This window comes from Lepisma saccharinum, chromosome 2 (assembly GCF_977018435.1).
Source record: "Lepisma saccharinum chromosome 2, izLepSacc3.1, whole genome shotgun sequence".
Lineage (NCBI taxonomy): Eukaryota > Metazoa > Arthropoda > Insecta > Zygentoma > Lepismatidae > Lepisma > Lepisma saccharinum.
Window position 1 is genome coordinate 203,008,615 of NC_139230.1, and position 17,288 is coordinate 203,025,902.

A 17,288-nucleotide genomic window follows, 5' to 3' on the forward strand; every position below is an offset into this window, starting at 1 on the left:
TATTATCACTCATCTTCATCGATACGATTAGCCAAAGGTGGCAGAAAAGCGATGCTATACACAGTGTGTGTCATAATTTTCCAGACTAGGACAAGAAAAAAAGTTTAGTGCACATGCAATGAGACTCTGGGGTGTATATTATTCAAAGTACATACCTTGTGCTTCAGTACACTGAATACAACACAACGTTCATGCAGCTTGTCAAAACACTTCTGGAAGTCTTTGACAGGAATAGAGTTGAGATACTCAGTCGAAGATCTTTGAATGTCTGCAACAGCATAAAACTGGGTACCTTTCAGCCGAAATTTGAGTTTCGGGAAAGGGAAGTAGTCAGGAGGAAACAGATCAGGGGAATAGGGGCATGATCAAGCAGAACACTTCCCTTGGAGGAGTTACGAGAGTTTTCAGGAAATTGGAATCCCTGTCCGCAACCCTAATTACGTAGGTCTCAGCAATGTTGATCCTTTTGTTTTACTGGTCATTTCCGATATTGTGACCTAGGGTGGTGTCGCTTGTGTTACTGTAACATTTAAGAGGATCCTTCCCCAACGTTCAAATTTACCAGCAAGATAGAAACAACATCAGGGTGACTGGGGAAGTGACATTTACATTACATATGTAAATACACTTCAACATCAGTCCGGAAAATTATGGAACACACTGTGTATAACAGAAATACAAGAGACTCACTCGCACGTACAAATATTTTTTTCTAAATTTTGTTTGATATGAAACGTTATCAGTTTCATTCAGTTGAAAGTAAAATTAAAAGAACAACGAACAAACTATATTTTGCCTTAAAAATAGTTGTAAATTTACAGTTAAACAATTTTATGAGCAATCCCTTTTCATAATATATTTTAGTCAATTAATTCATAGCCACCATGTGCAGTAGCTCCATAAAACAACAAATGCAATCTTTACTGTTCTGCATAATCTAACTTTATTTTTCAAATTATAAAAAAAAAAAAAAAAAAAAAAAAAAAAAAAGGGCAACACAGATAAAAATATTATCAACATTTGAAACTTACTGTGAATTCGAAAGAATTATCAACGTTCTTGTATAAATGCTATCTAATAACATGTTATGGGCCAGAGTTCCGTATCCAAGATAATTTTCTAAAAAATGTTACTTACAGGATGCACAAAATGTTTGTAAGATTGGAATTTCGTATCAAATAAGCTTTTAAACTTTGGAATTGCAATTTCCGTGTATAATGTGAATTAATTTCTAATTTTCAAATAAAATTTTAATTTTAATTTTTCGTATTTAAAATTTTTCGTATACATGCGCAGGCAAAGAGTGAAATACAAAATGCATAACTAGCCTAACCTACTCGAAACACCTAGATGCTAAGAACACTAAACTAGAATTACATAACCAACTAATTCAAGCCTATTCAAAGGTATTTACTGTCACGCGGAAAATGAAACTCATTGGGAATATTAGGGAAATCAGCCTACTTTAACTAAGAAATCCAAAGCAAGAAGCAAAAGAACCAGTAGGCTCATGTACTGTATTGTAAGGAGAATATTGCCATTGTTAATACTGGAATTTTTTGTTCTACAATTCCTATAATTTATATTCATTTCGGTAGAAAAGCCAGGCAATGGTAAAAATCAAAGGGCAATACATGATTAAAGTTGTTTTTCAAGATAAGACGTCAGTTTTAGGCGTGTGTTTCATTAATCCCTAAAAACGAAAATTTAAATTTAACTGTACATTACATGTTTCGATATCGTGTCATGTAAAATAGGTGTGCTGTGTGTATGTATAATGACAAGATAATGACCCTGTAGTCTAAATTTTAGGCAGATTACGAATTTGAGAAAATAGTAATCCATTAAATTGATAGTCGTTGAGCATATATTACAACTTTATATTCCATGACATGTCAGTTAATAATTATATTCCCCCCTTGCACTTGACGTTAAGACAGGTTGAGATAATATCTCGCTCTCCTACTCTTCCATACGGACCATACATACATGAAAATAAAGCAAATAGCATACATGAAATCACATTGACTGACGGTGCAAGCGTACAGGGTATTTTAGTAGCAACTTTTCACTTTAGGATCTTGTTTAAACTTTCTTTTACGTTTTAATATAGTTCATTAATTCCATTGAAATAATCACAAAGATCTTGCTGTTTTGACAGAAGTATTTTATAGAGGAAGAAGCAATGGATGTTATGTGCATAACATTCATTGTTCATACTGAGTGCAAGGGTATAAAATTATCCACAATATATTTGTGATATAGTCCATAAAAATAGAATGAAGTCATAAATTTCATTGATGGACATTATATTTATTCCACGACATACTTATCATCGTGCACATAATGCTTTTAAACTGGAACTAGAAAGCAAATACGTGGGCTTTACACTTCCAATTATACAATTTTTGACAATGTATAAACAATAATACGATTGCACAAACCACAATCAACTTTTCTCATGTCAATTAAAGGAATATTAGTAGTTACAAGTTCGACATTGATGTAATCAACCTTTCCAATCAACTAGGTTCACAAATTCTTAAATTGATGAACACAAACATATTTTGCACTAACGTGTAATTGAGTTTTGTATTACATAGAAACTCACAAATTTATGTATAACTTATGAGGAAATAATAATTTTAATATTGCGATGACAATTATTATTCTTACTCTAAAATAAATAAATTTATAGGAATTTGTTATCGGAGTACTAGAATCAGCTGTTGGTAGACGTCGCCATTTTTTAGGTAAATCTCAGCTCCCCATAAAAAGAATGGATACCGATCGTCGATTCTGCCATCTAGCATGACAGTTGAGAAACAACTCGAGACAAATAGTGGAATCGACTGCTCATAGATGTCGCTAACATTGCCGACCTCAGCCAAAGACCACAAGAAACGTCATCAAGTTTCACCCCCATGCCTTGGATATAGGTACCCGATTATAATCTACCTTGAAAAATACTATAGTCTATATGTAATGTGTCCACAAAGTTTCATTGCAATATCTTCAATAGGTATGAGGGAAAAATATTTTGCAATCCTGTTTGACAATACTATTAGATAGCCAGTGGCGGCGATTTGGTTCCAAAAAGCGGAGGGGGGGACAAGGTGCCAAAACTGGGGAGGGGGCATAGTGTGGGGGCAAAAGTGGCAAAAAGTAGGGGGCAACTGCCCCCTCGCTGCCACTGTTAGATACTATTAGAAACTCAAACTTAGGAAAAACAATCTGAACTTGAACACTTTTCTTGGCATGTTTAGAAACTCAAACTTAGGAAAAACAATCTGAACTTGAACACTTTTCTTGGCACGTTTCCTCTTTGCCATTTTACACACCAAAACAAACAATAAATCATCAACTTACTAAACACGGCACACAAACGAACTCAAGCTTGCACTTTGTCAGCATAACACAAAAACAGTTTACTTTCCTCTGAACTACTACTTCTTCTTTGTCGGCACTGAAAATTGTGACTAAATAAAAGGTTGTTGTTTCTTCAATAGCAGAACATATGTTTCACCAACAAGAAACGTATTAGTATTCCATTCAACACAGGTTACTTCAGTCAGAGATGTTCGCGGGCATAATATTACGCCCAACACAGAATAAGCTATAGTGACCAAGGACGTAATATTACTCCGAACACAGGGAAGGGGTTAAAAATTGAGGTTCAGGGACACTAACTATCACATGGAATGCCCCAACTATATAAATGATTTATCACTTACATTTGATAGTGTATAAGTTACATACATATAAGTTATATACATGTCAAGAAAGTGTGTTGTACATATGGATGAATGTAAAGTAACACATTCTCAAAGCATGTGCACATATAAGCAGGTGTATTACAGACATTTTGCTGTTGAAGAGCATGTTTGTGGTTTGAAATGTGTGGTTGTTAGTAATGATTTGTTAAAATACTGCACATGGCAAGATGCTCATTTCGCAGACAGACTAAAGGTGCATGAGCCAAAAAATTTCTATTTTAGGTTCTACAAGATCAACTTTTTAATGTGAAGTAGATGGGTATAGATGTGAATTACATTAACAGTATCAACAGCTGGCCCCCATGGTGGAGTGATTAACACATCGCGCTCCCATGTTCGAATCCTGGCCTGGGCATGGATGTTTGTGAGTGTCAATTTCATCATATAATCACTCATTCCCATCTTCGCAAATTAGCCAAAAGTGGCACAAAAGCGAAGGAAAATAAATAAACAGTATCAACAATTTAAAAAAAAAACAACATAATGTTGACATTGATACAACATCAGCTGTTCCGTTAATATTATTATTTTGTTTTCTGTTTAATACTAATCCTACGAACAAATATGTGCCAAGTATTAAGTTCATCTTATTCTCAAAATATCTGAAAATCATTGAACATTTTAAATAAACATTGACTAGCCATCCTTTCTAAATTTCTCCTTCGTGACATGGCTAATGTGGGTAATGTTAGGTGTTAGGGAATTTTCTTACGTTTATCAATCCAGTTTTTTATAGATAGGGAGATGAGACAACTAGATCATGCTTACTGTTTACATCACCTCCACCCAGGCCCATAGCCAAGATTTTATTTCGGGGGGGTGGGGGGGGGGGCTCATCCCTAATCAGCACAGGCATTGCCAGAACTATTTGTAGAGGATAAAACTTTATTAGTAGAAATAATAATGAAAATCTTAATTATTGCAATGGTTATAATTGTTATTTTACAATAATAACTATTATAAGTTATTAAAATTAAACAAATTTTAATGCAAATGTATTATTATTGTTATTATTATTATATAAATAGAGAGAATGTGCTACTTGATCCACCGTATGATTGAATATACAACACAAATGTTGTCCATTATTTTTCTTACATTTTGTACAGTTAGTGTACTGATATTCATAGTTATTGTAATTTTTTATTAACTTTTACACATTCCGTTAAAAAAAAGACAACTTTAAAAGTTATAAATACGGAGAAACTAGTAGTCACTTTTATCCGCGAAGCTGTTTTTTCTTTTCGATTAATTTCAGTGGCCACTTCCACCATCCTCGTTGGAACTTGCGGTACTGTAGCTTGGCGTGCGTCTTTTGTTTGTAGTTCTCTGGGTGCCGCTAGGTGCGTGTTGTTAACTGTGCATCTGAGTCTGTGTCGTCTGCTATTTCCGGGCGATAACTGTTGTAGTAGGGGAATCCAAGTGTGGTGCGCTTGCCAAATTTTACTCATAAAGTTTATATTGTGTGACCTCTCGCAAAGAAAACTATACATTTTGAGAGCTGTGGATCCATTTATTCTTTGGATTAAATGGTAGAATATAAAAATATAACCTTGTTCCTATATTATACACTAAACTTTTTCCAATCTAATGTTTAATCCTGCTAAGGAAGTAAAATTAATTACCACTATACACTATTTAGATTTGATATTTGTAGGATTTTAGGGGCTACAGCCCCCTGGCTACGTTCCTGCCTCCACCTTTAGCTCTGTACTCCATGTTCTGTTTTGTATTGGATAAGAATAATTTGAAGGAATAGGAACTTATTATTTTTAAAATTAATTTATATTTCAGCTATTAAAACTTTAATTTTTTATAGCCTGCACCACCAGATGCTGACATCTCGGAAACACCACAGCCAGAAGTTCCAAGAGTAGTGCTTCCTAAGAATGATACTCCAAATAAATTCTGGAGCTCCGTAGAACCATTTTGTGCTGAAATATCTTCAGAAGATATAAAGGTATTTAAGTTAGAGAGTTTTCATGTCTAGATGTATTCTCTTTTTTAGCTTTCTTTCTTCTTGTCTCAATTTTTCTTCATGCGTACTCCATCACTGCACAATTATTTCTTCTTCTTCTCCTACTACTCCCCCTCTCTCTTTGTCACTTTATTTCTCATCCTTCATTCTCTGTGACTTCTTCTTAGGTATATCTTATTTTGTCTCCCTCTTAAACCATTTATTTCTTCTTCTTCTTCCTCTTTCCCCTTTTGCCTTATGGTGTCAGGGTTGCCTCTATCCACTCCTTCCATCTCCCCCATTATTTTGCCATCCTCTTCAATTCTCTTATTCCTTTTCCTTTATTTTGTCCTATTTCTACTATTCCTGTTTTGAATGTCTTCCGGGGTCTACCTCTTTTTCTCCTTCCTTTTGTTCTAGCTTCCATTAATTGTTTTGCTTTATCTTCGTCCATTCTTACTACATGTCAAAACCGTTTTAGTTGTCTTTGTGTCAGTTTCTCTTCTATTGGCTTCTGATTTAATTCTTCTCTGATTCTTTCATTTTGTATTCTATCTCTTCTTGTTTTACCAACTATTCTACTGAAGCATTTCATCTCTACTGTCGTTATTTGTCTTACTTCGTTTCCTCTTACTGGCCAGATTTCACTTCCGTATAGTAGAATTGGTTCCACTACTGACTTATACACTTGTAATTTCGTTTTATTTCTTCTGTTGGAACATAAACATAACATCAAGAGGGTGGAACCCTGATTTTTTACATTCCAGGATTTTACATGTTCCTGCATTATACATTCATTCTTCATGATCCCAATGGACAAAATGTTTTAAAATTTTCCTACATTTTAAGTTTTTCCACCTGTAAAATCTAGATTCCACTGTATATCCTATTTACAGACATAACTTTTTTATTTTGACTCCCCTTGGGGTGACCATATGCCTCAGCCACTAAGCTCACTAAAGCAACAAATAACAATTGGAACATGTGTTCTCAAGTTTACCAGCCAAGTTAATTCAGCATTAGTGCACAATGTTTTGAGAACATACATTGCTCTCGTCATCAGGGAATGTTTATTAGCATGACATCCAATAATAGAACACCAGGATCCAGAGCGAACCTTTCACAAGACAAATTCTAAGCTCTGCCTCTTAATATACACATATTTACCTCATCCTCTTCTCTAATCAACATTCTCTGATTATGAGAGCAATGTTTTTACTAGAAACATTGGACACTAATGCCGACATATCCTGGCTGGTAACCTGAGAACACATGTTTGAATCACATTGCCTGGAAAGCTACAATTCCAAATAACAATCGTTCATGAAAAGACTGAACTGTTCAATCAACAGGTGCATATTCCATTTTTGATGAAAACATGAAATGTGAAATAACACATTGTAGTGTTAATTTTTCAGGTTTTTGAAAGGTGTGAGGTACATTTTTCTACAGTGTTTTTCGAAATGATGCGAAATGAACTGCAAAATGTGAAATAAACTTAAACACAACATTTGGGGTTTATTTACCAACACAGTAGCTTCCGAGGTCTGAATTATCCTGTGAGTTATGCAAATCATGGAAAATTGATTAATTCTGCTGTAAATATTTGAGAAGCAAAATTGACTCCTTTACACATGAATGAACTTAACACACTGATAACTATATAAATGTATTATTAGAAGTGAAATGTTAATTTTGTGTGATAAGTATAGCTTTTTTTCAAGTTTAGGTTTTTATTCACTGAAATGCTATTTTATATCCACTTTAGATCCCGAAATATGCCAAGTTTTTGTAACAAAATCCTGGTATTTTATTCACCATAAATATGTGGCTCTATTAAATAATTGTTGATATTTTCTTTAATCCTCTGTCATCCGCTTCCTCATACTAGCACAAATGTCCCGTGTGCGGCACTCAGTGCTACCCCCATCAAAACCAATGTTATTTATGTGAATTATTGATGCAAATCAGGTGAAATATATATGAATGCAAACGTCCATTTCGGACATTTTTATTAGCTATTATTAGAGCCCGGAAGTTCAGGCATTTATTTTCGTTAAAATAGGCAGGCAAAAAGGCATTTATAATGTGGAAAATAGGCACTAAAAAGGAAAAAAAGGCAAAATAAACCAAAAAAGGCAAAATAAACTGAAAAAAGGCACATTTGGAAGTCGCTTACTTTTATCCATAATTTCTGGCAAAATGTTAAAATCTACATTGGGAAGAGCATTTCAATTTTCTCCGTCTTGATTGCACATAACTACCAGGTGTTTTTTAAGTTCTCAACATTCATTGATAGTCGTCTGTCAGAGAGAATGTTTTTCTTAATAGAAAATGATCTTTCTACTTCGACAGAAGTTATTGGAGCATACATAAAACAAGCTAATGTAGCTGGACTCATTTTGGTAACAGCATTTTCACCTTTTAGAATATCACAAATTGTTTTCAATTGTTTCAAGTCCTCATTTGCACTCACTACCCGTTTGCACTTTTCCGCAACAGCTGACCCCTTTTCTCCTGGCACTTCCATCATATGCTGCTTAGATTCCTCGTAGATTTTCATGGATGCTATAATTGTAATTGTCTCTGGCAATGCACCATAATGTGCAAAAATAAACTTGAATAGCACAGGAGTTTTTCCACTTCAAGAATTGAAGCTGCTTCATTTTCTGGAAGAGCATCTATCACCTCACTGAATTTTTCAAGGTTGTTAGCATAATATATAGCTGATGATATCCAGGTTCCCTATCTGTTCAAGACTGGTTGCAGAGGTAAACTAAGCTCAGATGCAACTTCCTTAAATTTTCGGGTTCGAGAGGGAGATTTCAGAAATATCTTCTTTGTGTTCGAAATCAACCTGTCCACTTCAGAAGTCAATCATGCAGAAGGAAATGTTAACCGAAAGGCAATATCCTAAGTGAGCATGAAATACAGTTTTCTCACACTTTTCTCCTTCAACAATGTTGAAACATGCGTGAGTTCAATATTACTTAAATAAGGCGAAAATTATTCACATAATAAACGGAAGAAAAATAAATGCCAATAACGTTTTTTGGGAGAAAAATAATTTATATACACATTTTTTTTAAAAAAATGGTCAAATTTCATTGAAAAAGGCAAAAAAAAGGCATTATAATTACAAATAGGCAGTGGGGAACCAAATAGGCAAAATAGGCAAAATGAAAAGGCTTCTAAAACATTCAAAACAGCATAAGAAACGTATATCCGGAAAAATTTTATCAATATATGCAGTAGATAAAAAGAGGCATTTTGCCAAACTTCCGGGCTCTAGCTATTATAATAAAAAAAAACTTTAAAAAATAAGAAAAGTGTCTCAGAATTACAAGCTTACACTCGGAGCAGATGCACCAAAATATTATTCTAAAAATAATTAAAACTTTACCATGTAATGAAGGAACTAAAAAATTAACTCACCATTCACAAAATTTGCAACATATTTTTCAAACTGAATCGTACAACTTATATGGGCTTACAAAGGAATTATTTGTTCCAAAATTTTCAGACAAGATCTTACTGACTCGCAGAAAAGACAATCAAATGTTTTAAACACAACTCTAAGACTTACAAAATAATTTTAAAATGTTCAAATCTCAATATTTTTCTCCTACTTTTACGAGATATATGGAAAGAAAGACATACTGACTCAAACCAGTGTTACCGAATGTTGTCACTTTTGAATATCGTTATTTTGACAACTCTGACATTTCGTATGGGTACTGCAATGATTTCTGCATACAAATAATTTGCATATCGAACTTCGTACCGTTACTTTATTCTTCTTATTGCCGCCAAATTTATGGTTGACGTGCTATGATTTAAGGTAGGAAACTTCTCATGTGCAGTACTGAGTGCTGCCAAAGGGGGACCGGTCACTTCAGAGGCATGTAAACAACTGAAAAACTGTCAGAGAAAAGGCGCAAACACCTGTATGTTTTTGTGGGAATAGTGTAGATAGGTTACCTAGTGCTTTCCCGATCATTATTGCACTGGTAAGGAAAATAATCAAAATTCTATAAAATGCGGTGCCGCGGTGTGGGTTATGGAGGGTTAAAGAATGGCAATCTTGTTGGCAAACTAACTTGCAGAATTGTTGTAGCAACATTTACAATATGATTAAAACAAAAGATGCATGTCATTTGTGTCTTGCAGCTCCTAGAGGAACAAATTCTCGCTCATCAGGATGATTCAGAATACCAAAAAGTCCCTGCTCTTGGTCGCCATTATACTTTAAAATGGGCTCAAGAAGAATTGTTGGAGGAGCAGGAAGAAGCTTCCGTTCATATAGACAAAAAACGAAAGCAAGGAACTGAACTTTCTAGTATGTTGAGGCGTTCAGAGAAGAAAAGGTTTGTTTATTTTATGCTTCAAATTGTGTAACACAACTACCATAGTTACCACTATATTTTTTATTTCTCCTATAAAATATACTCAAACTTATTTTTACCCAAAAAAATATTAGATTCCCTCCCCCCCCCTGCATCATAACACTCCTCCCTCACACATAAATCCTTGAAAACTTTTTTAATAAGAGTTTTCATTACAATTCTAATGCAGATACACTGCAGATTCTTGCCAATGTTAGGCAATTTACAATAGTACTGAATAGATATTCGTGTGATGAACTAGAAGAAGATCAATTTTGCTTGGAACTTTTCTAAAATTTAATGTTATGGTGCATATTGAGTGTATTTTAGAATTATATAAAACATATTTTACTGTATTTTTGTAATTGGCTTTCCTTTGTGTCCTTCCTGTGCTATTTTAGTCTTCCAGAGTCTTAACTGCAATATCAACAGATGCCTCTTTCAAGATACTGATGGTGATAAATTTTGTAGAATTGATGGAACTTAAAACCATCATTGACCACCTCCATTTGTTGTTTAAGTTATAACTAGTATTTTTTACAGGTTTTGTACTTGTGGAATTCCTAAAATATATAGCATAGAGTTGTTTCTGAAGTATCTTTTTAAGTAATCTTACTTCTACAAAATATATATCTTGTTTTTTCAACAAAATATCACAGATAGCTAAAATCATATAATTTTGTTCGAACTGTAATTGCAAAACCTTTATCATGTACAGTATGATGTATATTGTTTAAGTAAGAATTTGTTACTTAAGTCAGTGTTAATAAACTAGAAATTACAAATTATCTGATTTGGATTCAGGAAATAATGTTTACTTTAGTACATCCATATGTGGTACTTTGATATTTTATCTTAATTTGCAGTTCAGAATCCACTGCTGGCCCACTCACTCAGAGATTAGTTTCAGCATTAATAAATGAAAACATAATGGACCCTCATCATATATCATTAGATACTGAAAAAGGTATACTTTCTTTGTCATTTATAATTGGTAAAACATATAGCTGGTAATTTTATTCTTACAGTTATTGAACATACATCCTTATCAGTATGCTATAAAGAGGTTTTCACTTGTCCATGTTACCGTACTTAAGGTAAAGTTCCCCATGCACTGTGCCATCAAGGCACATTTAGGGGATGTGGGGGTAGGCCCCCACACATTCTCCATCTCGGCCATTTTGGGGGTGATGTGATCAGCAGCAAGCTCAGGACACATTTAACCCTCACCCCTCAGCGTTTCCCCCCAGGTGCCCATTGATTTGAGGCTGGGTAAGCCCAAGAGCCACTTCATATGATGGCAACGCCAGAAAAATTCCAACCTTAGATCACCCATCCTGGGAATCGAACCTGGGTCTCCCACATGGCAGTCAGATATGCTCTACCAACTAGACCACCACAGCTGGAGTAACTAACAGTCGAAGTAACAGCGCTTTTGCTGGAGACTGTGAAAACTTTGGAAAAAGGTAAAATATTTATAAAGGAAATCTGCCAAAGAAGTATGTTTGTTGCACTTATTTTGGTATCTGTATTGCAATTCTCTTTGCAAGCACTGTACTATACACTGTTGATAGTACAACACTTAAGACCACCATCTCCAACTATGTTTGCTTGGCCAGTGAGGCTTTGGTTGTCGGTCAAACCATGCGAGGGCCTGGGCAAAGTACTTGCCATGTGTTACTTGCCACGGTGCAATGTTGAGCTGATGCACAAACCCATTGTTTAAAAATTTTGATAGTCATCAGTGATCGTAACTGCATTTGTGGGATATCATTGTAATTGGAAGGATGTCCACTGTTAAAATAAGGTAGTTTTATTTAGGAAGAGCATATTATTTTCCAAGGTGCAACTGTTATTTTAGGCTGACCGATGTGGAGTGTTGTGTTCCTACACTCTGTTATTTTAAAAAAAATATGATGTGATCTTTGGGTGTATTTCCACCTGTGGGGTATCATTTAAAGCAGAAGACGTCCACGTATTAAAATAAATTGTCATTTAATTAATATAATGTGAGATTCTGCCATGAGAGTCTATCAGTAGTGGCCCAAGTAAAATTTTAATTCAATTTTTGTATGTGGAGGTAGGGGATGGATCAAAATCAATAAAAATTCCAACAATGACCCTTTTACCCAGAAATTGAGAGTTAATTGAGAGTGTACATTGCCTTATGTATTTACATATTTAGAACATTTTTACTACATATAAATCCGTTCCCTGTTAATCAGTGTTGGCGAATAAAGGTGTATTTTTTTATTGGTAAAATTACCCATAATTTTACGAATCGATCCAATATGCCTATAAATTGCCTGTGATGTAGTTCATATGTCCTGGTTTTGTAAAGTAAATGTCTAAATATGAAACTTCTTTTTCTAAGGCAAAACCTAATGATGAATATGAATGGATTGATAGAATGTTTGTTATCAGCAGGGAATGTATTTTTATGTAAATACATATTTATGTATGAAGCTGAAACAAATTATTTTTTCTATTATCTTTGTGCATCATGGCATATAGACTCAAAAAATTCCGTTTTTATTTTCCATATTTGTACATATATTATGTTTTGGTTCATATTTTATATATTTTGTTATTTTTACAGATTATTTCCATATTTCAGGAGATTTATCAACATATACGCCATATTCACGCAATAACTAACTGTCCCCATGTGATCAAAAGAGTTGGGTGAATTTCTTGCGAATAACTGACAAAGTCTGAAGCAAAATTAAATAAATGAAAGTTTACCACCTTTTTTATAGCCCTCCAATTGCATTAATTACAAGTTTTCTGTCTTCCGAATAATAATAATAATTTTTTTCTCCTCCCAACTGTTTGCTTTTGCTATTGTAAAACACTTGAAATTCCCGTTTATTTACAATTGTTGTCGACAATAGATTGATTGATTTGGTGTTTTTATGTACAGTAAGGCTAGTCGGGACTGGACCTACAGTTTAAAGTGGGATCCAAACTACTATGTGTCTCCACTGGGTATCTGGGACCCGTTGATTACAGGGCAATAACGCTACCACTGTGCTATCAGGGAGCCCTGTCGACAATAGAGAATGAAGGCTCAAGCATTGGCTCCTGCTTTTTACAAACGTTATTATGTTATTTTGGCAACATTGGAAGAGAGTCCCAAGTCGAGCAGCCCATTGCTAACCCCACCTTCACTACTAGTTGCATGCCCAACAGCTGCGACAGAAGCAATATTTTAGCCGCACACGTATGGCATTTGCTTCTGGTTTCACTTCAATACAGCTGAGACTGTATTTTATGTAGCTCGTGTAATATCTTATATTATTAAAAGGTAAATACAATTTTAAGTCCATATTTAACTCCATATTTTGTGAAGATAACTAAATATGTTTTTACATATTTAGCACATTTTTACTACATATAAATTTGTCCTCTGGCTATCAGTATTGGTTAATTTTATGTTCGTACTTTTATGGGTATCAGCAAAAATTTCATATCTGCCCATTCCTATACTTTTGTATATCTATTGAGCTCTATGATAGCCTGTTCATGTGTTGTTCTTGCATCAAGCAGTGCTGGGTTCGGTTGAGTGGCATTTTTTTTCAGTGGTTTTATATATGTTCATATCTTTGAAGACTGTAATCACAACACTTTTTTTTTATAAATAAAGAGCTATTAAGTATCTGTACAAAACTTTGTATGGAGAAAATGTAGAATTGATTATGTAACACTTTTTTTAACATAGGTGCTGAAAATATTTCAACAAAAGCAACTGCCTTGAGAAATGTGGATATGAGCATGCTTGAAAAAAGAGTAAGGAAAGAACTTGAAGAACAGGGGCTCCTTGATCCAGTTGAACCATCAAAGGTAATCTTGCAGTTCCCATCCTAAGGGATCCCAACCTCATATGTATTTATAACTGCAGTTATATACAGTTGTGTGTGTGTGTGTGTATGTGTGTATATATATATATATATATATATATATATATATATATTATATACTGCCTGACAAAAAAAGTTAAGCACCCAGAAGGAGTGGTTGGACGTGAATGAAACTACATATGCTGAAAGTCCATGTACCTTTATTGAACTGATTACAATATAGGATGCAAGAGTCAAGCCCGTTGGCAGTTACAGGTGGAATAGTGGCGCCAGGTCAGTAGGGTGTCGCACCCCCTCTGGCCGCAATGCATGCCCTTATGCGGTTCGGAATAGTGTCAAACAGCCTTTGGATCCTCTCCTGAGGTACGTTCGTCCACAGGTGTTGCAGCTGTCCCTCCAGATCCCGCAGGTTGGCACTAGGACGGAGTCCCCGTCCAATGTCATCCCACACATGTTCAATGATGGAGAGGTCCAGGGATCGTGCTGGCCACGGGAGGACCTCAACATGCTCTAGGCAGTCCATAGACACATGGGCTGTGTGTGGGCGTGCATTATCTTGTTGGAACACTGTCCCAGGGTGCTGTGCCATAAGGGGTAGGACGTGTGGATGCAGAATGTCTGTGACGTATCGCTGTGCCGTCAAAGTCTGCCATAGCACTATTAGAGGTGACCTGAACGCATATCCAATGGCTCCCCACACCATGATGCCAGGAGTCACACCTGTGTGTCTCTCCACAATGTAGGCAGGATGTGCCCTCTGCCCTCGACGCTGCCACACCCGCACACGATGGTCAGCGGAGGTCATGGAGAAGCGGGACTCATCACTGAACATGATGCGATGCCATTCGTCCTCTGTCCATGCCTCCCGAGCACGGCACCACACCAACCGCAGCTGTCGGTGTTGTGGTGTCAACGGCAACCGGCGCATGGGGCGGTAGGACCCGAATCCGGCGGATGCGAGTCGTCGAGACACTGTGCGGGAACTCACAGGATGTTGTAGAGTGTCCAGTACATGTTCTCGGATGACGGGTGCCGAAGTTGTGGGATCCCGTACTGCTTGGAGCGCCATACGACGGTCCTCCCTCGGGGCGGTGTTTCTTGGTCGACCTGAACCTGCACGACGTGCATGGGTGCCCTCATGTACCCATTGATTCCAACATCGGGCCACTGTGACATCTGAATGGCCCACATGCCTGGCAATTGCCCGATACGACCAACCCGCCTCATGCAGTCCCACAATGCGGCCTCTGTCAAATGCTGTCAATTGCTGGATCGGCTGTCTAACGCGTCTGCGAGGCATCGCCGGTGCTTCGTTTTCCTCTCTGAACTTCGTGCTGCACTGTCTGACTCACAGCAGGTGACTGGTCCCACCTTATCAGCAACAGGAGGTGACGTCACAAATGCCCTCTGGTGGGCGTTCTACACATTACAGATCCTTGTACATCTAATCATTTACTCACACATCAATGGTATGCAGGTATACCGAAATGGGGTAATCTTCGACCACTCCTTCTGGGTGCTTCACTTTTTTTGTCAGCCAGTGTATATATATATATAAATCAAAGAAGGTAAAAGGAAACACTCACCGGAAGTTCCGGTTCCGTCTATTTCTTCTCACACCGATGATGCTATGAAATTAGCGAAAAATTTTGAATTTTTCTACTGTCCGGTGAGTGTTTCCTTTTACCTTCTTTGATTTTTACTTAGATCTTTTGGCCCTCCTTGCTTTTATCCATTATATATATATATATATATATATATATATATATATATATATATATATATGGGACATTCCATTGTCACAGCTGGGACACACAAACTTAATTTTTTAAAAAGTAGCTATTTTACTGATACTTAAGTAACATTTTTCTTACAGTTTCTATCCAATGAATCCTGAAACTAAACGGTGTTGATTAAACATAACTACCCTTAAAATACTTTCCCAGATTTATAGCTATAAGTGAACAATTTTTGTGTCACAGGTGGAACAGATAAAACACTGCCTCTTTACTTAATAAGAAACTAATTTTAATATCTGTGTAATAATCATGAAAAATAAATTATTCAAGACAAAGAGAAAACGGAATTGACCTTTGAATATTCTAGTGGAGTTGCAGGGGAAATTTAACTGTTAAAGGAAAAATTATCGTTTTTTGTGTCATGGGTGGAACACAATACAAAACAAAAGCAAATATAAAAGTTAAAATAAATTTACAATATTTGAAATACCATCTACCTTCTAATTTGATTATGTATAATACTTGAATTTTTATCCAAATAACAATTTTAGATTGCTGACTTGCAAGATAGAATAAAGGTACAACATTTCATTTAATTTAAAGAATTCAGAGCTACTTTGACATGGAATGCCCCATATATATTTATAATATCCTCATGTACAACCTTAGTGACAATGAAGTTCGACCAGTCACAAATATAGGAGTGCGTTGTGGAAGAAGGAGAACACATGCATATGCTGAACATATTTTATTCAGCAGGCTACATGGAACAAAGGAAAACATAAATTTCCGCTGCAACGCAGCAATGTATGGTGTCCACACAAAATAAAACATTTTCGTCCATCTACACATGACATTGAAGTTCGACCACTGTTAGAGGGGATCCTGTTTACCATGGCGTGATGCCGCCCCATCGGCGAATAACTGTGGCAATGCATCGGGGCATGCTGCGGATGAGTCGTTCAAGGTATTCCACATCGATGCGGTGCCATTCCTCCTGCAGGCAGGCGATAAGAGCAGCCACTGTCTTGGGTCCCCTCTGTTGCACACGTCGCTTAAGAACACGCCACACATTCTCAATGGGCGAGAGGTCGGGACTCGATGGTGGCCATGGCAGAGTTCGCACGTGATGGCGAGTCAACCATTCTCTTGTCAGCCGCGCTGTATGAGGCCTGGCATTGTCCTGTGGAACAGGTGCCTTCGCACTGTGGGAAGATGCCGCTCCAGTATGCGTGTATAAACGTGTGCATTCACAATGCCCTCACAGACGTGTAGTGGGCCAACCCCAGATGCCGTCATGCATCCCCATACCATCACTGACGCAGGTTTCTGTACCCGACGTGCATAACATTTTGCTTCATTCTGTTCCTCCTTCCGACAAATGACTGTTTTCCATATTTTCCCGTACACAACATTGAAAATGGATTCGTCCGTCCACAAAACCCTGTTCCACTGCCGAAATGTCCATCCCCGGTACATTCGTGTCCACCGTAGTCGATTGCCTTTGTTCAACATGGAAAGGAAGGGTTTACGTTTCGCCTTGTACACTCGGTAACCGCATCGCTGTAGGT

At 36.5% G+C, this 17,288-nt stretch overlaps 1 protein-coding gene across 1 annotated transcript in view; it reads left to right on the forward strand.

Annotated features, from left to right (window-relative positions):
• Window positions 1–17,288, forward strand: part of LOC145984266 (transcriptional adapter 3-B-like) — a 44,419-nt gene that overhangs the window by 20,576 nt on the left and 6,555 nt on the right. The window contains exons 5-8 of the mRNA XM_083117878.1: window positions 5,596–5,736; window positions 9,904–10,100; window positions 10,985–11,085; window positions 13,840–13,961. Of these exons, the coding sequence (XP_082974004.1) occupies window positions 5,596–5,736; window positions 9,904–10,100; window positions 10,985–11,085; window positions 13,840–13,961 (561 nt within the window). The remainder of the gene's footprint in view (window positions 1–5,595; window positions 5,737–9,903; window positions 10,101–10,984; window positions 11,086–13,839; window positions 13,962–17,288) is intronic.